The 25,721-nt window shown below is 45.5% G+C and overlaps 7 protein-coding genes across 23 annotated transcripts in view; 4 read left to right on the forward strand and 3 right to left on the reverse strand.

The window, feature by feature from the left end:
- LOC117590259 (T-complex protein 1 subunit beta) overlaps positions 1-25,721 on the reverse strand; it is a 29,490-nt gene continuing 3,769 nt past the window's right edge. The window contains exons 5-6 of the transcript XR_004574275.1: positions 13,581-13,583; positions 1-526 (exon numbers count right to left, since the gene is read on the reverse strand). The gene's annotated coding sequence lies outside the window, so the exon portion shown is untranslated. The remainder of the gene's footprint in view (positions 527-13,580; positions 13,584-25,721) is intronic.
- On the reverse strand, positions 647-7,858 carry LOC117590256 (AP-1 complex subunit gamma-1). Of its 8 annotated transcripts, none has more exons than XM_034282741.1 (16): positions 7,163-7,421; positions 5,699-6,117; positions 5,553-5,614; positions 5,329-5,470; positions 5,057-5,245; positions 4,752-4,990; positions 4,605-4,681; positions 4,056-4,073; positions 3,045-3,301; positions 2,389-2,984; positions 2,186-2,324; positions 1,821-2,115; positions 1,274-1,756; positions 1,073-1,216; positions 882-989; positions 647-820 (listed from the first exon to the last, which is right to left on the reverse strand). In XM_034282741.1, exons 2-16 carry the CDS (start codon positions 5,713-5,715, stop codon positions 710-712), a joined length of 2,877 nt encoding a protein of 958 aa, XP_034138632.1. In that variant the 5' UTR covers positions 5,716-6,117; positions 7,163-7,421; the 3' UTR covers positions 647-709. The 8 variants fall into 8 exon arrangements, with proteins under 8 accessions (XP_034138632.1, XP_034138630.1, XP_034138631.1 ...); XM_034282739.1 differs by having other exon boundaries at positions 5,699-6,190; XM_034282740.1 differs by having other exon boundaries at positions 5,699-6,193.
- LOC117590263 (ADP-ribosylation factor-related protein 1) lies at positions 8,104-9,635 on the reverse strand. 2 transcript variants are annotated; one of them, XR_004574276.1, is made up of 4 exons: positions 9,452-9,635; positions 9,092-9,344; positions 8,685-9,029; positions 8,104-8,537 (listed from the first exon to the last, which is right to left on the reverse strand). XR_004574276.1 is itself a non-coding variant. In XM_034282749.1 (3 exons), exons 1-3 carry the CDS (start codon positions 9,542-9,544, stop codon positions 8,773-8,775), a joined length of 603 nt encoding a protein of 200 aa, XP_034138640.1. In that variant the 5' UTR covers positions 9,545-9,635; the 3' UTR covers positions 8,464-8,772. The 2 variants fall into 2 exon arrangements, 1 of the variants encoding a protein (XP_034138640.1); XM_034282749.1 differs by having other exon boundaries at positions 8,464-9,029.
- On the forward strand, positions 9,736-10,316 carry LOC117590264 (protein CutA homolog). Its single transcript, XM_034282750.1, has one exon. The coding sequence runs from the start codon at positions 9,771-9,773 to the stop codon at positions 10,293-10,295; it is 525 nt and encodes a 174-aa protein (XP_034138641.1). The 5' UTR covers positions 9,736-9,770; the 3' UTR covers positions 10,296-10,316.
- LOC117590258 (puff-specific protein Bx42) lies at positions 10,466-12,557 on the forward strand. The gene is made up of 3 exons (XM_034282744.1): positions 10,466-10,834; positions 10,923-11,483; positions 11,545-12,557. Exons 1-3 carry the CDS (start codon positions 10,612-10,614, stop codon positions 12,405-12,407), a joined length of 1,647 nt encoding a protein of 548 aa, XP_034138635.1. The 5' UTR covers positions 10,466-10,611; the 3' UTR covers positions 12,408-12,557.
- On the forward strand, positions 13,787-15,172 carry LOC117590442 (parafibromin-like). The gene is made up of 3 exons (XM_034283062.1): positions 13,787-13,912; positions 13,975-14,718; positions 14,784-15,172. The coding sequence occupies exons 1-3, from the start codon at positions 13,787-13,789 to the stop codon at positions 15,165-15,167; spliced, it is 1,254 nt and encodes a 417-aa protein (XP_034138953.1). The 3' UTR covers positions 15,168-15,172.
- On the forward strand, positions 15,758-25,286 carry LOC117590255 (probable phosphorylase b kinase regulatory subunit alpha). 9 transcript variants are annotated; one of them, XM_034282727.1, is made up of 13 exons: positions 15,758-16,096; positions 16,217-16,821; positions 16,896-17,563; positions 17,629-17,952; positions 18,106-18,250; positions 20,498-20,827; positions 20,892-21,149; positions 21,312-21,476; positions 22,197-22,256; positions 23,181-23,839; positions 23,899-24,166; positions 24,248-24,845; positions 24,926-25,286. In XM_034282727.1, the coding sequence occupies exons 2-13, from the start codon at positions 16,245-16,247 to the stop codon at positions 25,029-25,031; spliced, it is 4,158 nt and encodes a 1,385-aa protein (XP_034138618.1). In that variant the 5' UTR covers positions 15,758-16,096; positions 16,217-16,244; the 3' UTR covers positions 25,032-25,286. The 9 variants fall into 9 exon arrangements, with proteins under 9 accessions (XP_034138618.1, XP_034138617.1, XP_034138624.1 ...); XM_034282726.1 differs by lacking the exon at positions 18,106-18,250 and adding an exon at positions 19,327-19,474; XM_034282733.1 differs by having other exon boundaries at positions 15,759-16,096; positions 23,583-23,839.

Genomic DNA, 25,721 nt, shown 5'->3' on the forward strand with positions numbered 1-25,721 from the left:
TTTCTTTTCATTTCATTTCTTTTCCATTTTTAAATCGTTAAAAATGCTCAACTTCTCCCTTTAAATGCCTTTTTTGCTACACAAATTCACATATGGTTTTGTTATTGTTTAATACAAATTCTGTTTAGTTTGCCAATTTACGTTAGTTTTTTTGGGGGCTATTTATAAGGTTTTGACTTTTATTGTCTTACAAATTAAAACTCAAAGTTGTCTTTTACACACACAAACAAAAATAAAGACACTAATAACACACGGATACAAAATGCACAATAAATTGGACAAAACAATGGACAAACAATTCTGACAAGAAATCAATGCGGTACAGTATATAAATAAATTAGAAAAACAAATACGAAAATGGGGCCCGTTTTAAGCTTGAGCGCTGACTGGTGGCTGGAGAAAAAATCCCCAGTCTGGCAGCGCTGGGCGCCAATCTGAAATCTAGATGTTATTGTACATATGTTAACTTAATTTACAATAAATGTGTGACAACCACAGTATGTATGTGTGTGTGTGTGTGTGTTAGCTTTTAGAATTGTTGCTCATTTCTGTTCCTCCTGTTTCCTGCTCCACCTACTGCTGCTGTTGGTTGCTGCTGTTCCATCTCCTTCTCCTTCTCCGTTTTTGAGTTTTTTTTTTGCATTTATTTCTTTTGTTGTTTGTTTTGGATATATTAGGCTAATTTTGCTTTAATACAAGTTACACTCTTTTATTCTGCTTGTCCTGGCTGCTGCTCTGGAAAGCCACTGACCTCCGTCTGCTCCACCAGCTGCTGGCCATCGAGCGCATACTGAATACGCAAACGCATACGCAATACCGCCTGAAAATCGCAGAAAATATCAGTTTAATTAGGGATACCATAGAGAATACTTGAGACTCACATTTGATGTGGCCACTACGCGCATTTCCTGCGTGATAATACCACCAGGCGGCAGCAGGTTACCCGACGGTGTCAGCATTTGCAGTTGGAAACTCTTTTGAACGGCCGCCTGTTGACCAAAAGACAGAAAAAATATAAGGTATCAGTCAGAGAGGGCGAAAAGCTTAATTTGCGGAATGGGCATCCATTAACCTTTAGCAAATATTGCTCTAATGTATTTCCTGAGCCATTTGTTGTCGTCATATAGATCCTCATGCAATCATTGCCCGTAACCGGTACCAGTTGCACCAGCAGACCATCCTTATCCAATGCAGTCAGCTTGGGTCCCTGCGGTGGCTATTTAAAACAAATCTCATTACAAATTGATAAAATATTAATTATGTGTATAGTCACCACAGTCACGTTGTTGGAGGCTGCTGTGGGATTTAGATCACCCAGTAGAATGCTGCCATTGCCATCCGCTCCTGCTGATGCACCTACTGCTGGTAGTGGGGCTGAGGCGCCGGACAGGCCGCCCAGCATGCTGGCCACCAGATCATTACCATTTGTGGGTACGCTGCCAGAGCCAGAGTCAGGAGCCCCAAAGCCACCCAGATCAAGGCCGCCCAGCATGTTATTCATATTAGTTGCACTGGAATGATGTTGATCCAGCAAGATACCGCCCGCACCTGGCGTCGTCGTTGTAACCCCCGCAGGGGCCGTCATATCCAGATCAAGTAGGTCCAACAGATCCTGATTATTGGACACGGAAACGCCAACATCATTAGCATTCCGGGTGTTCTTTTTATGCACGGCATTCGACAGATCGGTGGCTGTCACCAGTTCACTGGCACCCGCCGACAGATCTGTGCTGCCCAATAGATCCAGGAGAATGTTCTGTAAAAAAGAGAGAGCAATTTATAGAGAGGATAAATGGGGGGTGAGGGTGGAATGCCCTTACCGTATTGTCACCCAGCATATTCATATTGCTTTCGATAAGTGAATGTCCAACATTGCCCACATTGCCAACACCCTCCACACCATTCTCGATAACATCTGGACTATTGTCATCAAAGGAGCCACCACTTTCGCCATTTTGCGAGCTTATGCGACTGATCTGCATGGCCGGCATCTTTTCGAGCAGCGGTGGACGCAGATGCTTATAGTGGCCAAAGAGTTGTGTGAATTCAACGCCTCGCTGCTGCAGATCCACATTGAGATGGCTGCCAAACGAGGTGATTAGAGCTTGTACTTCCCTAAGAACAGAAAGAGGGTTGCATTAGAGAAGAGATCGTTGATAAGGCGAGAGAGATGGCTTGGACTCACTCCACACATTGCTGCAGACGCGTGCTTAGCTTGGCTAGGGAGACCAGGGCGTATTGCTTGCTTGTGGTCGAGACTTGAGCAGAGGTTAAAAACTTATGATACATGGCGATCAGATCGCTCTCAGAGGGACGTTCAAACTCTGAAACCAAACAGGAATAGACAATTGGAAAGAGGAAATAACCACCATGGCCATCCACACTCACCATCCTCATTTGAGCCATACATGAAGAGGTCCCCGTACTCGCCTATGGCCCAGACGGCAACCTGCAACAATGGCTGCTTATCCTCGCAATGGTTTGCCACCTGCAGCGATTCCCAGAATCGATTCGTGATGTATGTTTGCTCTGACACTGGGCTGCTGGACACCAGCTGTATGGTAGAGGACACCACATCATCGCGCACATAATTGCCAGCGGCAATCAGGACACTTAGCTGTGTATCCAGATGCCAGCGCGTATTGGGCGAATAGCGCTCAGCAGCCAATATCATGCCCGAACTGCATTGAGCCTTGAATTCAGCATCGGCCTTCTCGAGGAACAGCAGCAGCTCCTTGGTCATTGTACGTATATTTTGTGCATTGATCAGGGCAAACGATAGTTCCATTGCCCGACGACGAATCGAGACATCTGGATCCTTGAGGCATTCCAGAATGGTGGTGCGATGCCGTTGCACTGCCGATGTGTCCGCATGGACAGTGCGGAGCAGCGTATTCAGTGCCACATAGCGAATGTTCTTGTCCGAATTGAGTAGGAATCGTCCCAGTATATTCACAGCCAGGACACGTAGGCCACCCTCCGAGCTGACCAAGGAGAGGAAGAGACATGAGTATATCTTATTGACATTCTGAGAGTTCCATTACCGTATATCCATTATGGAAAGCACTGTCTCGTAGAGTATGGTGTTCCCCACATTTTTGCTCGTCTCCGTATTGGTCGCCACCTGTGCCAGTATATCGTTCATCGCCTCCGAGGCATCTGGATCATTGTGGCCGAGGATGCGCAGCAAACGTAATATCTTCACCTGCAGAAACGGATCGCTCACACCGCTCACATCGTGCTCCGGCGAATAGCCGCCCAATATCAGATTCTTCAGTATGCGCACTAGATTCGGCACAATCTGTGTGGGTGTGTGGATGAGTAGAAAGTATTATTAACTTGGTTTTGGGTGTTCGAAAACGTTCAGATTCGGTAACAGGGAAATGCAGAAAGTAATTCGTAATAGTGTGTATTTTTTTTAACAGTGTGAAAAACAACAACTGGACGAGACAGAATGAGCGTGTGGTGTGGTGAGTTTGGGTGTGGTGTGCGCGTGGTTCATTGTGGTTGTGTGTGTTACAGACCTCTCGTAGGTCAAAAAAACTCTATGTACAGGAGCTAGTACAGGCGTGTACAAGTGGATAGAGAGAGACTTCCTACCAAAAAAAAAAAAAAAAAAATAGTGGATCTACAAAACACTCGCTCCAAAAGTGAAATCCATTAAATATGTATATGTCTTTGCATCGCTTATGAGACTTAAAGGCTCCACTGGAGTGCTTGGTACTCTAAAAGCCGACTGGCAATGATAAACCATGCACGTAATACACTCGGTAACTCCTATCGCAGCCACAAACCAGTATCAAAGCATGGGTTTTAATCGTTTTAAGCGTTGATCAATTATGATTTTACATTAGCCGCGACATTTATCAAGACATATACATAGGCAACAGACAAAAACTGGTTCAAAAACAAAACAGAAAAATATTGCATACAATATACATGGTAATAGGTGTATGTATATATAGAGAGCGAGAGACAGAGAGAGAGAAACACATAGAGAAAGAGAGGCGTTTTATATAGGAGGAATATTTCTAGTAGGCACAAAACGATCATACCTCTCGATTTCCGCTATCCTGGCAAGCAAATTACAACAAATTTCATTTTGTTTTGCGCGGTATTCGATCAAAAACAAAAACGAGCATTAAAATTGTAGTATACAGGTTGTTTGATCAAAAAACAAACAAACAAAAAACCACAAGATCCAGGGAACAGAAAAACAAAAATAATGTGTGTAATTTTGCAAATTAAAGAATTAGATATAGAAATTAGGGTGGGGTTGGGGAGGGGACTATATACATATGTATAGTTAGAGATTGGCTTTGGATTGTATTTAACTACATCTAGAAGACCGCACGATGGGCCACAAAACGTTTCGACGCCAACCTGTGTTTAAGGCTTTTCTTTTTCGAGCGCCACAAAAACAAAAGAGGAAAAAGAATACGTATGAAAGAAAAGAAAAATCAGAGTACGAGACATATGGAAGAAGATGCCACGAGCAGCAGCTGCAGCTGCAGCATTAGTAGTATTAGTATTAGGATGTAGCCTCTGCTGTGGGGGCGGTGGGGAACACACATTATTTTCTTGGGGCACAACTATCAGCTTACCTTCTTAAAGTGCATCAGCGTGTCTGAGCTGTTCTCGCACATTTCCGTGATGAGCGTTACGCCAGTGATCAAAATTCCTGCATAGATGGATGGAATATGGTTAACATCGTGCAAGTACACACTGGGACTTTTTTTTAGGGACTTCACCATGATTCTTTTCGCTGAGCAGTGAACGCGTCGCCGGCAGGAATATCTCCATCAGCTCGGGAACTCGACGAATCACACGAAAGGCGCACAGCGTTGCCTTCTTTCTGATGTACGTATTCGGTGACTTCATCAGACGCTCCACTTCGCTGGCCAAATCACGTGCCATCTCTGGCGATGCAATTGCTCCCAAAGTGCACAGCGCCAGGCCGACCACAAACTGTGTCGAGCTGTTCAAGTCACTGAAAGATGGACATGGGATGCGATCAAATTAAATTCTTTTTAGTTTTAGTTCTTTTTGGATTTACTTCTTGAGACAATTCGTGATCAGCAAGTGTACATCTTGCCGCTCATCCAGCAGCAGCATGGCCCCGAGATAACCGATTCGCTTGTCTGTGAATCGCGTGCTGGCGGTCAGCTTAAGGCACTCCAGTTGTCCAAAGTGAGCCGGATAGCCGAGCATGTGTATGTACAGCAGCTTGGCAATGTTGCGACAGCTGAAAATGTTTAATTAAAGCAATTATTAGATGGTTTACTTGAAGTAGTTTAAGGCAGGACTTCTTGAGTCCACCCCACTTACCGCCAGACAGAATCCTCCTCCCGGAATGTGCTCCGTATGTAGGCGCATTCTTTGTTGACAACGGCACGCTCCTCGGCAGCAGTGCGGGCGGCGCGTATCTGTCGGATGAGATCGCGCAGGCGTGTGGGCGTGGGCATTCTGACTGTGTGTTTGTAGGATGATCAATGATCATCAAGTTAATTAATCGAATGCACATACAATGCGTTCTCCTTCTCTTCACTTACCTCTCTCAACCGCCTCTGTAAATGCCTGCCGTATGGTGGCCATATTGAAGGCTGGATTGAATCTGTTTTTGGGTGGATAGAAGGAGAAGAGAAGGAGATTTTAGCGAGAGGAGTATGAGGTAACTGAAGCCGGTTGTTAGGCCTACCCATGCTCGGAATTCATTGTGGAGGCAAAAACGTTGAATCACTTTTGCAGCTTTTTGTCTGCAGTTTGCCTGCTCTCTCACGCTCTTTCTTTCTGTGGGGCCCCACTGCAATTTCTGTTGACGCTGGCGAACGCCTGTTCGCTTTCTTGTGTTGTCGCTGTGTTTGTTTTTCACTCTTTGCTTTTATCTGTTTTTGCCGGCCTACGCGTTAAAGTTCGCGTTCTTGACTGCTGGACTGCGTGGGCGGCCGTGTGGGCGTGTCGGCGTGTCGGCGATGGTACGGCAGCCGCGTTTGTCTTTTTATGCAGATCTTCACGTGAACTCACACTCCAGAACATACATACATATGTAAATGCACAAGAAACAGCCGGCCGCTATTCCGTTATACTTTTGTTCGCTCTGCTCTCCTTACACTTTTGCTATAATGGGCAGCACAATCTGGTTACTCACTCGCTAGCTCGGTCTTCTTCTCTCTTTACCCGTGTTACTAATCTACTAAAAAAGACCTCTGGGTAAATGAGTGCGAGCAGTAGCATTTATTGCTGACGGCAGTAGATCAACGGTTGTTATGAAACTTGACATCTCTCATCCGAGCGCGGGTGCGTGTGCTTCTCTCTCTCTCTCTGAGTGAGTGTGTGTTGGTTCAAACAAATGTAAGCACGATCTGGCCAAGGCAAAACAAGCAACATGAAACAGTTCGAGGGAAAGGGTAGTACCTCGAATTAGGGCTAGCAGGTGTTAACTGAGCCGAGACATATACATATGTCGATCGGACAGGACGGGGAATGCAAATTGATTAAGTGATTAATGCCTGAAACCGCACTTGAAGCATTGACACCAATACGCACGCACACTCCGCACTCTCACACAAAAGGGCAAAACACTTCAATATGCAAGCGACATTCCAATTGGAATGTTCAGAAACACGCAACCAAACACAAAGTATGTGCAAAATGTGGAGTTTAACGAAGAGATCTCTGCACTTAATGGTTATCACTAGATCTACTTTTTTTCAAAACTAATGAATGGCCAGAAACCCATACAAATGGCCAAAACAGCTGCCGTCATCGATAGACACTCAGTAACCAACATAAATATATCGATTGACAGTGGAATTAATAAGACACTGGTGGCACATTTGTATACTATCTGCGAATATTTGACGAATTTTAACACGTATTGTTAGAGGGGACTTTGAGTTTTCCCTGGTTTTCTTTCCGCTTTTCTGTTGCTAATTTATGCCATTCATTGGAAAGCCCACACACAGATACACCCAACCAACCAACACACACAAACACGCACACATGCATGCAGGCCCTGTTTAGCGTATGCTCCTTTTTGGAGAAGAAAATCCTACACTTTTGTCGGTTGAATGCATTTAAGCTACTATTTAACACTTTGGCGACTAAGTGCGCTCTTATTGGCTAAGCGTCATTCGGTTTCATTTAGTGTTTGGTTAACCACCTGCCCTCCGCCTCCGCGTCAGCCAACTTCCAATGCGAAATTTTACAACGCGACAAAAAAATTTCAACACAAGGGGACACGGACACACTGGTGGGCCTTTTATTGGCTGGAATGATTTCAATTTGGCGACAACTGGGTGGGCTACGCTCAACACATGTTCTCACTGCATTAGTTTATGCTATATTTGAATTTAAATGCCACAAAATCAACGTAACAAGTAAAAAAATGTTCGCAGAGAATATGTTGATGATGAGCGCAACAGTAGTAGAGCGAGTGAGAGGGCGATATTTACAAAGAAGCGCAAAAATATACTAACGCGTTGATCAACAAAATACTGTAATTTGTGCAATTGAAACCTCTAGTTCAATACTAAGAATATAAATTATTCTACATAGACTTGAATGAAATATTGTTAAAATGAAATTCATATTTAAATTGCAAGCATTAAATTCCGAGTGACTCAACGGTTTGCTCCAAAAAATACAAAAAAGATGATCCATGAGAGTGCAGCAGAATGTGAATGCGGTCACTCTGACTAGCCATAACGTCATTTTTAAAAATCCCAAAATAATTTTTAAATAGGCCCGCTTACCTGCGATTGTTTTCCGGTGGCAGCACGCTCCAATCCTGCTCATAATACGGATACATGACTCTCAGATGTGATTATTTTGATGGAGTATCAATAAGTAGCAGCAGTAGTTGTGGGAGTAGCAGGAAGGAAACATTAACTAACTTGCACACACAACACAACAGTCGTATGTATAAACACTCTGGTTTTGTGCTCCACTGACACTGGAATAATGATAAGCACGCCCCACTACAGTGCTCCACATAGGCACACTGTGTCCGTGTTATCTAATGTACATTAACAGGTAAGTAATTCCGTAGGCTGCTTTTCTCTTTCAATGTATATACACATATAAAACTACAAGTATATTTTCTTGGTCTTGTTCTTTTATTTGGTTGTTGGTCGCTGAGCCGGAGAAGGTTTAAGGCACTAATAGTTTATGGGGCGAGTTCATTCCATTATTTGAACGTTAAACAAGGATTGAACAGAACGGATGGACTGGCTGGCCCGCGCCGATGAAACTTCTGCAAAAGACTGACATAGCCTGCCGCATGGGGCCCCAGCTCTCTCCCCTCCGCCACTGCAAGTGTTTGCAGTATTATATTGGTGGCACAGTCCGATAGAGACGAAAACTACACACACTTATCTATCGGAGGGCTGATAACACCACTCCGTGAGAACATATAACAATCTGCTTTAGGTATTTGTCGTCGTTGTTGTTCCTTTTTTTTTTGGATAAGCAAAGTCGTCATTGACAACTGCCATTGAGGGACTGGAGCAGAGGTCTGGACGTGGTCTGTGGCGAACCTGAGGGGAAGATAAGGAATTCAAAGCAATGTCAGACTCACGCTTGGGTTTTTTTTCCGGGGCATTTAAGTATAACAACATTATCTACATATTTATGTATGAATAGAGCAGTAGGAAGGATCCATACTACTCTGCACACTCTCTCACCTATAACTAAAAACTGTATACCTTAGACCTTAAATATTAAAGCTACTAGTAGGTAAGGCTGCTGCTGCTGTTGCTCTCGTTGCATTGTTCAATCGTTCTCTCGCGGCGGCCGTACTAAGGCATGCCGCTTGATGGCCTCGACTAGCCATTTGATGCCCTCGTCCACACCCTCACCGGTTAACGCTGAGACGGGTATGGTGAGGCAATCACGGCGACCGATGAGGGCACCAGCCTGCTGGAAGACTGGCTTTATCTCACGCACGCCCATCACATCGGGCAGATCCTGTTTGTTGGCCAGTATAAGCAGTGGCACACCCGAGAGCAGCTCATTCTTGATCATTTTATCTGTTCGTTTAGAGAAAGGGGGACATTTAAATCGAGATTTTAGATTGGATCTTTGGGCATACCAAAAATGATCTTCGACTCGTCCATGCGCTCCCGATCATTCGAGTCTATCACATAGATGACGCCATGGGACTCTTGGTAGTATTTGTCCCACAGCGATTGCAGCTCCTGCTGGCCGCCCAGATCCCAGAAGTTCAGTCGCACGCCCAGCACATCGATGGTGCCAATGTTGAGGCCAACTGTCGTTGTGATTTTCGTTGGGTTTAGGCCCTTGTAGTTCCTTGTAAACTTAGTCTTGGCCGCCTCCAGGTACGTCTGTTGCGTGGGCGGAATTGGAAGGTAGAGAGAGAGAATCATGATGAGAGGGAGAGAGAGTTTTGCAGACGTGTCTATAATTCTGGATTCTGATGGCTGAGACATACCGTTTTGCCAGCATTGTCCAGGCCTAGGATCACCACACAGTACTCGTCTTTTTGTGTAAAGTATTTGTAGAAGCCGTGCAGCAGTGTGTACATTTTTTTTGTTCTATTTATTTATTGTTGTTAACTTCAATTTTGTTGTCTCTGTCGTGACAGCTGCCTGCCTCTGTCGCACCACCTCTCTTCCACAGCTATTGGACTCTTCGATAGTATCGATAGTATCTTGAAGTAGTGGCAACCCTAACTTTCTACAGATGCTTTTAATGTTGTTTTTGTTTTGCATTGCTGATTCCGGTTCACTGCTGTGCAAAGTGCATAATTAATGCAATATAGGGACAGTATCAGGTTCTTGCCCTCCCGCTGGTTGTTTACGCGCAAATTACTAATTGTCGGTGTTGCTGTTGCTGTCACAAGCCGCACAGCCTTCGCCTCGACAACAACTGGCAAGCGGATCTTGTGTTCTACAACCAAAATGACAGACCAGAAGACTTGTGATTCATCCTACATTGCAGGAAGCAATTCGGTGGCCTTTGTGACCACACCGGACAGGGAGTCGGCCAAGAAGTTGGCTCACGGCATCATTGACCGTAAAATAGCCGCCTGTGTCAACATTATACCAAAAATTGAGTCCATCTACATGTGGGAGGGCAAAGTCACCGAGGACGATGAGTATTTGATGATGATCAAGACTCGCACGGAGCGCATCGATCAGCTGAGCAAGTTCGTCCGCGAGAATCATCCACACAGCGTCGCCGAGGTGATCTCCATGCCCATTGAAAATGGCAATTTGCCATATTTAAACTGGATCGCACAAACAGTGCCGGAGCTGAAGAAGAACAAAGACTAAACTAGACCCAAACATACAAAATGTAAAAATAATAAACTTAGAATAAAATCTCATATGAATATATTTGTTTTGAAAAATTTGCAAAAATTCCACGATTTTCCAAATCAAAGTATCGATAAAAAAGGCAGCCAGTATCGATATATTCATGTGCCCCGCACCCCTGGCAGCTCTTCTCAACTGGCTGTGTGTGTGCGTGTGCGTGTGCGTGTTTTTTTCTCCCAATCTCTTTCATTTTGTATCACAAAACTTAGACGCAACGCAAAAAGGTGGTGTTCAACAACAATAATAATAAGGAAAACCAAAAGCAATCATATAAATGTCGCTGTCGAGTCTGCTACCCACGCCGACCAATGCGGTTTGGGACCGCGAGGACGAGCGTCGCCTGGCCGCCAAAGGTGCCCCGAAAATCGGAGCCCTGGTCTCCGCCAAAATCGCAGCTCCCCCGTACGGTTGTCGCAAAGAGTGGGTGCCCCGCACAGAAGCTGACTTTGGCGATGGCGGTGCATTTCCCGAAATACATGTGGCACAATATCCACTGGGTGAGTTCTGGGCGCAGGCTTCACGGGGCCTCTCCTCCAGGGCATTTGTCATATGATCCTAATTTGTTTTTTGGTGGCTTTCACTTAGGTCTTGGTGCCCCGGGTACCATGGGCAAGAAGTCCGATGCATTGGCTGTACGTCTGGATGATCAGGGAAAAATCAAATACGATGCGATAGCACGACAGGGACATGGAAAAGGCAAAGTTGTCTACTCTTCCATCTCGCAGCTTCTGCCTGCCGAGGTGCTGGCCGAGGATGCCGAGGAGCTGCAGCGCCCCGATGAGGAGAGCGTCGCCGAGACCACTGAGGAGACGCGCCTGGCCCTGGAGAAGTTGACCAACCAAAAGATAACCTCAGCACTGCCCGTCCGTCATGCCCAGAAGGCGGGACCGGCCCAATACATTCGCTACACGCCTTCCCAGCAGGGCGATGCCTTCAACTCGGGGGCCAAGCAGCGAGTCATCAGGATGGTGGAGGCCCAGCTGGATCCCATGGAGCCGCCCAAGTTTCGCATCAATAAGAAAATCCCGCGTGGTCCACCGTCTCCACCGGCACCAGTTTTGCACTCGCCGTCGCGCAAAGTGACGGTCAAGGAGCAAAAGGAATGGAAGATCCCTCCCTGCATTTCCAACTGGAAGAACGCCAAAGGTGAGTGCTCCCTCTACCACTGCCATTTCAATTAAATTCTAACTGAAACTCTCTCCCATAGGCTACACCATTCCGCTGGACAAGCGTTTGGCTGCCGATGGACGGGGCCTGCAGCAGGTGCACATCAACGAGAAGTTCGCCAAGATGGCCGAGGCCCTGTACATAGCCGATCGCAAGGCCCGCGAGGCGGTGGAGGCACGAGCTCAGCTGGAAAAGAAGCTGGCCCAAAAGGAGAAGGAAAAGAAGGAGGACATGCTGCGGATGATGGCACAGCGGGCGCGTGAAGAGCGTGCCGGCCTGCGCAATCCGGAAACAGCTAGCGATCCCATTGGAGGCGGCGGGGCCATTGGGGCTGAGGCGCGGGAACGCAACGATCTGCGTGCGGAGCGACAAAGGGAGCGACAGCGTGATAGAAATCTGCAGCGTGCTGCGCCCGAGAAGCGCTCCAAGCTGCAAAAGGAGCGAGAGCGCGACATTTCCGAGCAGATAGCCCTCGGTCTGCCCGCCAAGAGTGCCGGCAATGGCGAAGCCCTCTTCGACCAGCGTCTCTTCAACACCACCAAGGGCATGGACTCGGGCTACGGTGACGATGAGGCCTACAATGTGTACGACAAGCCATGGCGCGACGCCAACACCCTGGGCAACCACATCTACAGGCCCAGCAAGCAGGCGGACAGCGACAATTATGGCGGGGATCTGGATGCCATTGTGAATACCAAACGATTTGTGCCGGACAAACAGTTCTCGGGGGCATCGCGTGAAACGGCCGCTGCCCAACGCAGCGGACCCGTTGAATTCGAGAAGGAGGAGGATCCCTTCGGCCTCGATCAATTCTTAAACATGGCCAAAAAGGCGCCCAAGCGGGCCGAGGAGAAGAACGAGCGCAACAGCCAATCGGAACGCAAACGCAGTCGTCGCGACTAGAACATCGCATGCGTACAGCTGCATAATTCATAATCATCAATCATCTTTGATCATTGATCATCATCATCAGCATCATCCTCATAATTGATAATCGACATACACTCCTTGTGCAAATTGAATAATAATCACACTGACGAAAACAAGTCGCAATTTGAGCATTTTAATTTATTCTTGTAATCCTTCATGTCCCATTAGCATCTCACATCCATAACGAGACTCGAGGCACAGCGTTACATGGATAGAATCGTTAGAAGCTAGAGGTTATATGTGGTTAGTGCCTCTTTGTTTGTTGGTCCAGTGAGAAGATGAAGCAAGGCTGTGCCCACAGGCTGCACCATATTCAAATCTGCAGACTACTTTTTCCCGCTCAGCGGATAACTGCAGATGGAGATGTTACGGGTTGTTGAAAACCACAAAGAATCGAGACTCCCCGTGCAAGAATCTTTTCTTAAAGAATGAGCTTCGTGCATCTATCGTTTTATGCATTTGATGATATAACTTGCTGGTAATTCAAAACAAAATTCAACATAGCTTTTACGACGAGTATTTTTTTCGGGGGCCAAAAATCGATCGACAAAATACTGAAGCTGGTTATTTGATAATATTTGAAAAAGTAACCATAAAGAATACTTTACTGATGATTTATTTGTATTAAATTCAGATTTACTTTCATTATCTAATGCAAACTGCATGCCATAAATTTGTACATATGTATAGGCAGAAGACGAGTGTTTTATAGTCACTGTGGCGGGCATTTCCGATGTTCAGACGTACTCCTTGCCGTCACGGCGCAAAATTCACACTGCTGGCACACAAAGGTCTTATCCAGAAGCTTCCTCCACCATCCTCATGATCTTTGGTACTCTTTTACTGTACCCGCAATGTTCTGGGCACTGCTGCACATAGAAAGACTCCTGGCGCTTCTTTAAATGTTATTCCCGATGACGGAAAATACCCATATACCACCTCGAAAAAGAGACCCCTTCTGGTTTTTAGTTCACCCTTAAAATTAAAATTTAATGTGTTGATCCAACTGATTGGACATACAATATAATTTCGAGAAGTTCACTCTGCTATAATTTGGGATGCTATTTTATTGGTATTTTCCTGCTAGTGTTCATTGCTACTTATCGGTATTTGGGAGTAGATTTCCTATTAGTATTTTCTAGCTACTGTCTATCGAATTCATATTGGTATTTTGTTGTTGCGGCTCAAAAAGTGCCAATCTAGGCTTAAATTTCATTTTTCTGCATTGGCATTTTTTAATGTAAACAAATGAGTTATATGTATTAGTTCAATCGTTGCTCATAAAGGGTTTCTAATTTCGATCTGTCTATTCAGTTGATTTACTTCAAAAAACTAAAGAAATAATTTTGAATATGGAAAACCCGGGCCGGAAAGTTAAGCGTAAAGAGGAAACGGCTGACTGCGCCGACTCACAGCCCCTGGCCGAAAATCTCATGCAGCGAGAGGCGATAAAAACGCCGGAGGAGCACAAGGCAAGGGTGAGGCAGCTGCAGGCCACAAAATGTGGGACAAGAGATGTGAAATAAGTTGAATTCCGCAGTCCCCGTTCCCCCCTTTGGCAGAGAATGAAGCTGCCGCCGCCGGTGCAGCGGAGGCTGCTTCCAGCGAGAATAGCGATGTGGATCCCCTCTCCAACATACCGTACCTAAGACTGTGCACTGCTTCTTCCTTTCTCAAACGAAAGGCAGCCACACCCACGGAGAGAAAATCTGTGCCCAAGACTCCACGTGCCAATGGAGCTGATCAAATTGCAGGTCTTTGCGGCAGGGATATGCCCAGCCTGGGAACAAACTCCTCCTCCTCCTTCTCCTCCTCCTCCTCCTCCTACACCTCTTCCTCTACCTCTTCCCCTACCTCCTCCAGTGAGGAGAAACTGCATTCTTCCAGCGTGGATACCGAAACCACAACCGATTCCCCCCAGACGCCCGAACCAGAGGCGGAGCAGGAAACAGCAGCTGCTCCGATTACTTTCTTGCCAAAGTACAACCGCTACGAGCAGGAGAAGTTCCTCCAGCCGCTGTCCACTCAGACGAACTTTGTGATCGATCCGCTGGGCACTCACTTTCCCGAGGGTCCCTATCGACTCCAGAGTCTCGAACAGGTGCCTCCCCCGATGCGCTTGCCCATCATAGTGCTGCCAGCAGATCCCCATGGCCTGATCACTTTGAAAAATGTTAAAGCCTTGCTGGTGGATCTGAAGTTCCAGCAGTCAGAGGAGCGTCCGTGTCCCTGGGCTCCAGTAGAGCAGCATCGCGAGGAGGTCATTATAGAGCGATGGTTTGCGGTGAGAGTTGCATTTTGCTTTGATTATCAGCCTCGCCCCATAACGATTTGTTTACTTTACCTTAGGGTGGCGTAAGTAGGAAATATAAAGTCATTGATGATGTCGCAAAATTGGCATCGTTCGATGAGTGGCGTCGCATTGTGGCCGTCTTTGCCTGCGGCCCCATCGACCAATTCAAGAACTGGTGGCCCTGGAAGCGCAATGCCAAATTGATCTTCCTGAATGTGTGCGCCTTTCACCTTTACGTAAAGGGCACAGCCGTGCATCGGGATATCGCTCAAATGTTGGACACAATGGAAGTGAATCCACTCGAAATAGATCTCCCCGAGCCGTACACACACAGCGGCACATTGCTTTCCTTTTGGGGCAGACTGGACAAGTTTGTTCACTCCAATGCAAGATTTCGCTTCCTCTTGGATGATTATTATCCAGCTAATACGTACTACTAGCTGCAGAAAAGCCAAGGCCATATAGAGATAGCTGCTGGAGGGAGTAGTAAGAATGTTCTCAGATTTCTGGAACAGTTCAGCATTAATATATATGATCTTTTCATTCGTTGAAGAGTAGCCTGTTTATGTCTCTCATTTATATCAGATTTATTTGTATTAATCCATAGACTCGTTTAAAGATGTAAGTTTTTGGACTTGAAGTTGGCGCCCAACAATTCGTTCATTTTGATTCAGTGAACTAGCTCAAACTTATGGTTCGTTCAATTTTGTACCCTCTCTAGGTCACACACTCTGCATTTAATGCTATTTTAGTATTTCTTCGATCAAGAAGTGTTGTTCTTCTAGTATTTTTTGAAAGCGATTTCTGTTGTTGGCTTTATTTTTTTAAAGCGCACTTTATAGACCATCAAATAAAAGAGAGTACTTATTGTTGCCTTATCTTGTCAAAAATGCATTTGCGTAAAATTATATGTGCAGTGCTGAGAGTATTAGCTCCCCGAGAAATAAGATTCCCGATCGTGAACAAGCGAAACGATAAGAAGTTCGTTTTTTGGTTCGTTCATTATCGAACCAATACCGTTTGGCCGCCTCTGGTCACACTGCATGACATTGAGTTGACTTTTGGTTTGGTTTTTTTAATTACAATTACATTTTATTTGCAAAGAACGGACAGAAAATACATTGATATTGATTGTGGCAACTCGCGTTACTTCACATACGACTTCTCATCGAGAATGAGATGGATTGCAAGTGCTGACGACGTTTCTAGCGGGTTCTAGGGGTTCATGAAGCGTGTGGTCGCAGTGGTCGGGTCGGTTGGTCATCCTCCTCTGCCTCTGTGAGAGGCGCCTCTCACGGCCGTGAGACAACAATTGCATGCGTGCGTGCCCTGGCTGCCCCACAGACCACAACAAACGATTCTAAATTATGTAAGTGATCATTTCAAGTGCAGTAGCTGCATGCAGCAGCCACAGCAACAGCAGCAGCAGCAGCAGCATCCAACGATTTTAACAAACCTAACACATGGCATGCTCTTTTTGTACGTGTAGTGACAGAGACAGCACACACATAGGCGAGATGCGTTCACGTAGCAATTCGGGCGTCCGCTTGGACTACTATCAGCGGATTGTTCATCGCCTTATATTGGCGCACCAGGAGCCGGTGACCGGCCTATTTCCTGCCTCCAATGTCAACTCGCATGCATGGATACGCGACAATGTGTACTGCATCCTGGCCGTTTGGGGCTTGTCGATGGCCTACAAGAAGATAGCCGATCAGGATGAGGATCGTGCCAAATGCTACGAGCTGGAGCAGAGCTGTGTGAAGCTAATGCGCGGCCTGCTCATGGCCATGATGAACCAAAAGGACAAGGTCGAAAAGTTCAAGATGACCCAGAGCCCCTACGATTCGCTGCATGCCAAGTACTCCAGCAAAAATGGCCTGCCCGTGGTCGAGGATGGCGAGTGGGGACATCTGCAAATCGATGCCGTCTCTCTGTATCTCCTGATCCTGGCCCAAATGACAGCCTCCGGTCTGCAGATTGTCTTCTCCCTGGACGAGGTGTCGTTCATACAGAATCTGGTCTTTTACATTGAATCGGCCTACTCCATACCCGACTATGGCATCTGGGAGCGTGGCGACAAGACCAATCATGGTGGGTTACACTTTTCCTCCACCTTTTGGTGCACTTAATATAACAGAAATAACACAAAAATTCTGTGTGTTCAGGTGAGCCGGAATTAAATGCCAGCTCCATTGGCATGGCCAAGGCCGCCTTGGAGGCGATGAACGAATTGGATTTGTTTGGGGCACGCGGCGGACCGGCCAGCGTCATTCATGTACTTGCCGATGAGGCGCACAAATGCCAGGCTGTGCTTCAGTCCATGCTGCCACGTGAATCCAACAGCAAGGAGCTGGACTCGGGCCTCCTGTGTGTGATTGGATTTCCCGCGTTCGCCGTGGACGATGCCCAGCTGATACACAACACCAAAGATGCGATTCTGTCCCGCTTGCAGGGTAAATACGGCTGCAAGCGCTTCCTGCGCGATGGCTATCGCACACCCAAAGAGGATCCCTCCAGGCTCTACTACGAGCGCTGGGAGCTGCGCATGTTCGAGAACATTGAGTGCGAATGGCCGCTCTTCTTCTGCTACCTCATCCTGTTCCATGCATTTCAAAACGACAAGCGCTCGGTGCAGGAGTATGCCGATCGTTTGGAGAAGATAATGGTCCGCTCCGAGGATGGCACACTGCTGGTGCCCGAAAGCTATGCTGTGCCCCAGGATCTGGTGGGATTCGAGTATCAAAAACCTGGATCACAGCTGCGCGAAGTTGTGGGCCGTTGTCCCTTCCTGTGGGGTCAATCGCTGTTCATTTTGGGCCGTCTCCTGCAGGAGGTAAAGTATAAATTATGAAGAAATTTCTGCAATTGAAACTAATTCTAGTTCCATTTTGGCTGCAGGGCTTCCTGGCTGTGGGTGAACTGGATCCACTGAATCGTCGTCTGGGTGCCCAAAAGAAACCCGATGTGGTCGTCCAAGTGGTGATCATTGCCGAGGACAATGAGATACGGGACAAGCTGGCCGAGCATGATCTGCATGTCCAGACCATAGCCGAGGTGGCGCCCATTGAGGTGCAGCCCGCACGTGTCCTTAGCCATTTGTACACGTATCTGGGGCGCAATCGGAAGCTCGGCCTCAGCGGTCGCAAGTCCCGTGATGTGGGCATACTCAGCACCAGCAAGTTGTACTCCCTGAAGGATCGTATATTCGCCTTCACGCCGCAGGTGAGTTCACAGTTTTGTGTCCCTACCTGTCACCTTTCGCCTGTCTCCTCTGTTTGCTCTCCTTAAGCTCTACTCTATTTTCTACTCTATTTATTTGATTTTTATTTATCATTGTTATTATTATTATTGTATTATTCGTATGATGTGCATCAGTTTGCCGACTTGTCGCGCTTCTATATAGCCTCCGATAACGAACTCATGATCGACATCCTTAAGGGCGAAATCAATTTTCTCAAGTCCGCTTGGGATCTGCTGGGCCGGCCACTGGTCACCCTGGTGCTGAAGCGCATCCACTTAGGTCGGTTCCTTCACAGACAACACAACAAATATTTCTTTTTTCTGTTACTTTTTCATCAATTTTATTTGTTATTTCATTTAATAAGTATCTCTCTCTCTCTCTCTGTGTGTGGTTCTCCCCCCTTACTATCCATTTAATTTGTTGCTCTCTTTCTGTTTTTATTTTATTTATTTACTTGCAAGGGTTTGCGTTTGGTTTCTTTCTGTATTGTTTATAAATTAATTGACACACACGCGCACACACATACGCACTTGAATTTATTTATTAGAGATTCATTTATGATATATTCTTACACTCGATTGCCCTCAATGGCCGCAGCAAGTGACTTCCAATTGGATATTTATTGTCAACTGGAGGCTCAAGTGATCCCCCCCCCCCGACTCTACTTCCACTGGATGCCATATGTGTACCGACTATATGAATGGTTCAATAAGTTCCCACAGTGGAATTTACATTTTATTTTATTTACTTTATGTAAACACTGTGAAACTCTCACTCATTTAATTCGTATGTGCCTCTTCGGTTAGATGTTGTGCGTACGAGTCTTTGAATTCATTAAGTTGCAGTATCAGCATTACAAATGTCAATTCTTCTGTTTCTATTAATGAAATTACTTGGGAACTTATTGAATCATGTGACGTTGGGCAATCGATTTTACTAGTTTTAATCATTATCGTTTATTTTTTATTTTAGTTCTTGGTTATGGCAGAAAAAAGAAACACTTGGTAGTATATAGAATATATTAAAATATAGAAGCAATACATAAATACATATGCACAAACATACATACTTACACATATATTTATATATTTTTGTAATGGATTTTTACTTAGTTTTTAGTTGACATTTCCATTTGTTACTTTCCCGCTCTGATTGATTTGTACTCTTGAGTTTATCCTCTGAAATTGCTCCATTGCAAATTGGCCATAGAAAATCGATGCAAACAAAAAACCAATCAAAATACCTTTCTCTTGTTTATTTTATACGAAATGCAACCAACCTACACACCGATCAACCAACAAAACAAAACAAACAAACCAAAACAATCAATCAAACCAAATCAAACACTTACACAGCATATCGACTATGAAGAATACTATACAACACGCGATCCCGATTTGCTTGCCAGCAATTTTACCACAAATTTAGCATTCTTGACCAACAATTGGCGTCACATGTTGGGCAGGCCGACAATTACACTAATGGCAACCCACTATATGCTAGGTAATTACCAATTACAAAATTCCAAATACTCAAACCGAATCTGCATCCAAAAAAAAAAACAATAAACACTCCTCCCACACACACACACACACACAACAAAATCAACAACAAATTGTTGAGAAATTGATCCTGTGATCCTTGAACTCTGTAATCTCTAATCTATGATATTTTGGCTTGTGTCTGCATTTAGTCTTTCCTCCAGCTTTACGACTACTACTCCCTCCCTCGTTATGCAGCCTCTAAACTTTCTTAAAACGTTTGTAAATAATTTAAGCAATATTTTCCCCTAAACATTTATTGTTACTCTTTCTTATGTGTACTCTGTTTTCTTTGCCAAAATCTCTCTCTACAAACCCCCTGCTCTATGGTCGCTTTAGTTTACTCGAATTTCAGTTCAAACATATCCCAATCCGTTCGCTTATGGTAAATTTAAACCTGCGCACAGTCTGGCTCCGTGCAATGAATAAAATCAAAATTTACAGTGGAAATATACCATCTGCATTTAAAATGTAATCCTTTTAAAATCGGCAAACGTAAACTTTGTTTCGGTATTTGGTGCCGGAAAAATCATAAATTACAAAATTATTTATGCATAATTTATGTAGCTAATTTCTGTGTAAAATTACAAATTACACCCACTTACTGTGTAGGTCCTTTGCTTGGCGCTTGTGGCTAAACTTGTTCCTTATTTGTATGCATTTTTTCGGTCATGTTTGGATTTGCGCACTTGACTAATCCCCTGCAAAAATCCCCACTGAAGGTGCTGGAATCCCTGTGTACCTAATACGTGCATAAATATATTATATGCCGGCCATTGTTGTATTTATTGTGTGACTAAACCGTAGCTATAAGAAACAGCGCCCTAATAACCAAACAAAACCACAAACGCCATTCCATTCCATTCAATCAATTGATCGAGAAACAAGAGCCACAAGAGGCACACATCCACACAAATCATAAATTTTGACAAAATCCAAAAGTGGTGCAGAAGTTTAGCTAACATTTTGTCAATCAACGATCCAGACCAGGACAAGATACCGCTGGCCATGATCCAAACGATGCGGAAACTCAAGTCTGGCTACATCAACGGCACCCGCGTGATGCTGGGCAGCCTGAAGGACTTTCTGAACACGTCGGCCATCACGGACTTGAGTTTTCTGGGGAGCACCGAGGATGGCTATCCGGATCGTCTGCATCCCGATGTGCAAACGTATTTGGACGAGCATCTTTTGCGATCGTTTAGCAATCGCAGCACAATGAATCTACGCGGCGGACAGCTGAGGCCACGGACTCTACGCCGTCGCATGTCCTGCAAGGGAGCCATTAAGAAGACGCGCTCCATAAATGTCGACTGTAAGTGGAAACCTTTCTTGTGCTCTATTTGGATAACTTTTTTGTGTCTGTGTATGTTTTGCAGCCGATAACCTTGGCATGGAGGGACCCTCACCGCTCACAGAGCGACGACTATCATCGGTGGTGCCGCCGCCCTGGCTCCAGGCCAACAAGCAGAGCCATGTCTCAGTGTTTGCCACCACGCCCGAGGAGGGGCCCAGCACACCGAGTCTTCTGCTGGGCAACGAGCTGGTCATACGCGAGAACATCTATCCCGTGGATCCACACGGACAGAATCGTTCGGCCATCGACAGGCGCAGCGAATTCGTACGCCAGCAAGAGAGTTAGTGTTTCCCCCAGTCCACACAGTTTCTCTTTCTTTTCAAATTCGAATTTAGTTTCCACTTTGTTGTAAATTATGTTCTTATACATTTATCTTTTTATTTTTTATTTTCATTTCTTTGGGTATTTCTGTGTGCTTGCGTATTGGTGTAATATGTTATAGTAACGGTGCCAAAAATTCTCATTCAACGCCATCGGGCGGAAACCAATTTCGCTGACACAGAAGTGGAGGAGCTGATTGCCATGCTGCGCGAAACGGAGAATCTCGAGGAGCAGGGCGACATACTCCAGTATCTGGTCGATACACAGGGCCTTGACTTTAATACAGGTGAGTGCCAGCAGAGGGACACATACATAGTCTTCAAGGAAAGAACACAAAAACAATATGGTTTTAGATCAGCTTAAAGCTTTTATTATCTCCTCTAAGGACACAAAAATGTTATGGTACACATGGTACACCAACGCTTTACAATCACACACACACACACACACACGCCTTAACACACACACACATAAGCACTGAAAATATTCAGTTTTCATATTTTTAAGCTCAGAACAAAATAGTGCATAGATTGTAAGGGTATTCCAAAGTCCATTCTCATTCACGTCTCCTTCTGTCTGTATTTGGTGATATTCTACATTGGAGCTGGACTCTTGAGCAGATTGAAACAAGTATCACTATTTAGTTTGGAGTCCAATGATAGGCTTCTGTGAATGGATACAAAGTGGAAGTTATGTTGAATCCTGGACTTAAGTGAGTGCGAGAGCAGCTTGGCCAGGCTAGCCAAAGAGGTAGAGCTGGAGCGCAGATGTAATCAGAATCTTCTAGTTATGTTAGCTTCTGTCGATTAAGGTTATCGGCCTTGGAGTCATTCTTCTTTAGTTGAATATTTCAAACACTAGTCTTAGGTATAAGTCTGATCTGCATTCAATATTGTACTCATTGTACCCCTTAAAACATTCACATTCTTGTTCTTGTCCATCGTGCAACGTTTCGTACTCCGTTCTTCGTACTCTTCGTGCTCGTTATGTTTGCGAATGTCTACAGCTGGCTTGGGATTTAAGAATAAATCGGATGATAATGCCTCTGCCGTGGCCGGAGCTGGAGGTAAGTTTGTCTTCTCGTTCCCAAATCTGTCTATAGATGGCTGTAGATCGTTGCTAATGTTGATGGTCGTCGTCGTGGTTGTGTAAGAGCATCTAAATGGGGCTTGTAATCAAATGAGGACAAGACTCCACTCCACTCCTTTCCCTTACTCCACTCTCTCCCTTTGTAATTTATAGCCAGAGATTGGCAAATAACCTTTACGTAGCATTTTTATTGTATCTTTGCATTTGCATCCCATTTACTCTCCCACCTTTTCTGCCTTTGTTTTCCCCCAGATATTGTCAAATAATTCCCTTAACTTTCCACCTCTCTTTGTGTATTTTTGTGATTACTTAAAGCCAAAGATTGTCTGCCCTCTGTGTTGATCTGCTCAAATTTTCCCCCAAATATTGTCCCATAATTCCTTGAACTGTTAAATATATTTCCAACTCTTTTGTGATTCCACTTAACTTTCTGTTTAAACATTTTCCCCATTGCTTTTGTGATCGTTTTGTATGTGATTTTAGTCACTTGTTTCATCACAAATCGCCGCTTTGCTTTTATTTATTTAATTTTTAGGCATTAAACACATTAGTTTTAAGCGCTTTCTGCTTTAAGTTATGGCTTACAAATAATATTATCCATCACTTAATATATTTTTACTTGGTTCACGTTTAATGCATTTTTTCTAACGTATAATTTTTGTATTTCTTTTACATTTTATTTTATATTCCACGCTACACATCAAAAATAACACACACGCCTCACACACACAAACACATTCCACGCATGTTCTCTGTGTGCCGCATGTTGCATTAACCATGGAAAAAAAAACAAAACACCAACCAACATCCAACCGATTCTTCCTATACTTTTCGCTGTTCCTTAACGCAACCCGAAACTAACCCAAACCCAAACAAAAATCAAATAAAAACCAACTTAAAGAGCTCGAGCAAGAATTCGTGGACGAGGTGGTGCTCGGACTGGCTAATGCTAATGTTGCAGGTGGTGGTGGTGGTGGGGCAGAAGGTGCAGGTGCAGGTGCAGGTGGTGGTAGCAAGGGAAAGCCAAAGCTGCCCACAGTGATCATCGATGATGCTGCTGCTTCAATTACAGCCACTCCGAATGCCGCCAAGGACAAAGCCAATGCCACTTCGACGCCCAAAACGACAACGGCGCCTGGAGGAGGTGCCGCTGCCGCTGCCGCATCCACCGCCAATATCAGCAGCAGCAGCAACATCAGCAACAGCAGCAACAGCAGCAGCAGCACGACTAACAATTGCAACAACAGCAGCAGCCTGAATCTGAATGTGAATCCGTCTAACAACGATTCTTCTCACTCTGAAGGAATGCTGGAGGAGGGACGCGTGGTCACCGTACGTGACCTGCTCAAGGGCCTCTACGAGAAGGCCTGCCAGCAGAAGCTCTGGGGACTGGTGCGCCACACGGCCGGGATGTTGGGTAAACGTGTAGAGGATCTGGCCAAGGCCGTCACCGATTTGCTGGTGCGTCAGAAGCAGGTCACCGTGGGCATGCCGCCGAACAACGAGCACACCATAACGGCACCCCTGCCGGAGGGCGAGCTGCGTCAACTGATACACGATGTGAATAGATTAAATAGAGTATTATCCATAATCAATATTAATGTGTGTGTTCCTGGCAGGCCTATGGAGATGATGAGAGCACAGCAATGCTCACCCAGGAGCTGATGGTCTATCTGGCCATGTTCATACGCACCGAGCCGCAGTTGTTTCACGAAATGTTACGCCTGCGCGTTGGCCTGATCATTCAGGTGATGGCCAAGGAGCTGTCACGCACCTTGAACTGTGACGGTGAGGCGGCATCGGAGCATTTACTTAACCTCTCGCCCTTCGAGATGAAGAATCTCCTCTATCACATACTCAGCGGCAAGGAGTTTGCTGTCAGCAGTGGTATGTCCATGTCCCCCATGTCCCCCATTCATTCATTCATCCTCCTTTCGTTCATTCATTTGATTATCTTCCGCTTTGCAGTGGCCCGGGGCAATCTGTCGATTGTCAGCTGCAAGAGCAGTCGCGTCAGCAAGAAGAGCCAGATTGGTCTGGGTGATCCCGAGGGCGAGGATGCTCTAATTGCGACCATCGATGATCGCCAGGGTCAGTGGCTGCGTCGTCGTCGCCTCGATGGCGCCCTTAATCGTGTGCCGCGTGATTTTTACTCGCGCGTCTGGACGGTGCTGGAGAAGTGCCAGGGCCTGGCCATCGAGGGACGTGTGCTGCAGCAGAGTCTCACCCAGGAGATGACGCCCGGCGAGCTTAAGTTTGCCCTCGAGGTGGAGACGGCCCTCAATCAGATACCACAGCCCGAGTATCGCCAGCTGGTGGTCGAAGCCCTCATGGTGCTCACCCTGGTCACCGAGCACAATATGGTGCCCACACTGGGTGGCATCATTTATGTGGAGCATCTGGTCCACAAGGCCAATCAATTGTTCCTCGAGGATCAGCGTAAGGTCCAGGGCGATGCCACCCTGTGTTGTGCCAAGATCAAGGATGGAAAGGAGCAGCAGCAGGCCGCTTCGGGAATGTTACTCTGTGGCGGTGCGGCCTATATTTGTCAGCATCTGTACGACAGGTAGGAACAGTATGAACATAATCCATACATGAACAGCCTCAAAGCTAACTCTCGCTCACTCTCTCTCTCTCTCTGTGTAGTGCTCCCAGCGGCAGCTATGGAACCATGACATACATGTCCCGTGCCGTCGCACTTGTATTGGACTGTGTGCCCAAGCATGGGGAAATGGAGTGCGCCATTTCCTAGGGCCCATCCCCCACCAAAAAGCAAACGGATCTGCGACCACTTAATGCCAATTTTTGCAACTTTTGGAAACGTCCTCTCTCTCTCTCTTTCTCAGTCACTCAACCCTCTATCTATCTAACTATCTATCTCTCTCTCTCTGTGTGTGTGTATAATTTTAACCCAGAGGCCGATTGTATATATTTGAAAGACCTCTTTGCCCATAATGCCCTTTTATTTTTGTTTTTCTTGCGTGTTTGTTTGCTCTAACCAAAAAAACAAAAAAATTCCGTAAATGGTAACCCTCTTTATCGCTTTATACGAGTTAAACATATATAACTTATAGGACCCAAATGACTCGTAAACCACTTCGATAACCTTAACCATTATGGATATTAAATCCATTAATCCGTAGGTTTTCATTTGACCCCTCGCCCACCACTTGCACCCCACATTTGATACGTTTTGATTGTAATGAAGAAACGCGAAAGATTTACAATAAAAATGTGTATTTGCAATGTTAATGCTCGATGTTGTGCCATTTATTTATGTATATTTCAATATTTTGTTATTTTAAAGGGAATTGCCAGAACCGTGCTCTGTTATAACTTGTGCTAATAATATTATATGACACATTACATTATCAAATAAGTGAATCTCGAGCTATTAAACACAAGGAAACAATGCTCCAGAGAGTAGAGAGCAGAGAGCAGC

Source organism: Drosophila guanche, unplaced genomic scaffold (assembly GCF_900245975.1).
Source record: "Drosophila guanche unplaced genomic scaffold, DGUA_6, whole genome shotgun sequence".
Lineage (NCBI taxonomy): Eukaryota > Metazoa > Arthropoda > Insecta > Diptera > Drosophilidae > Drosophila > Drosophila guanche.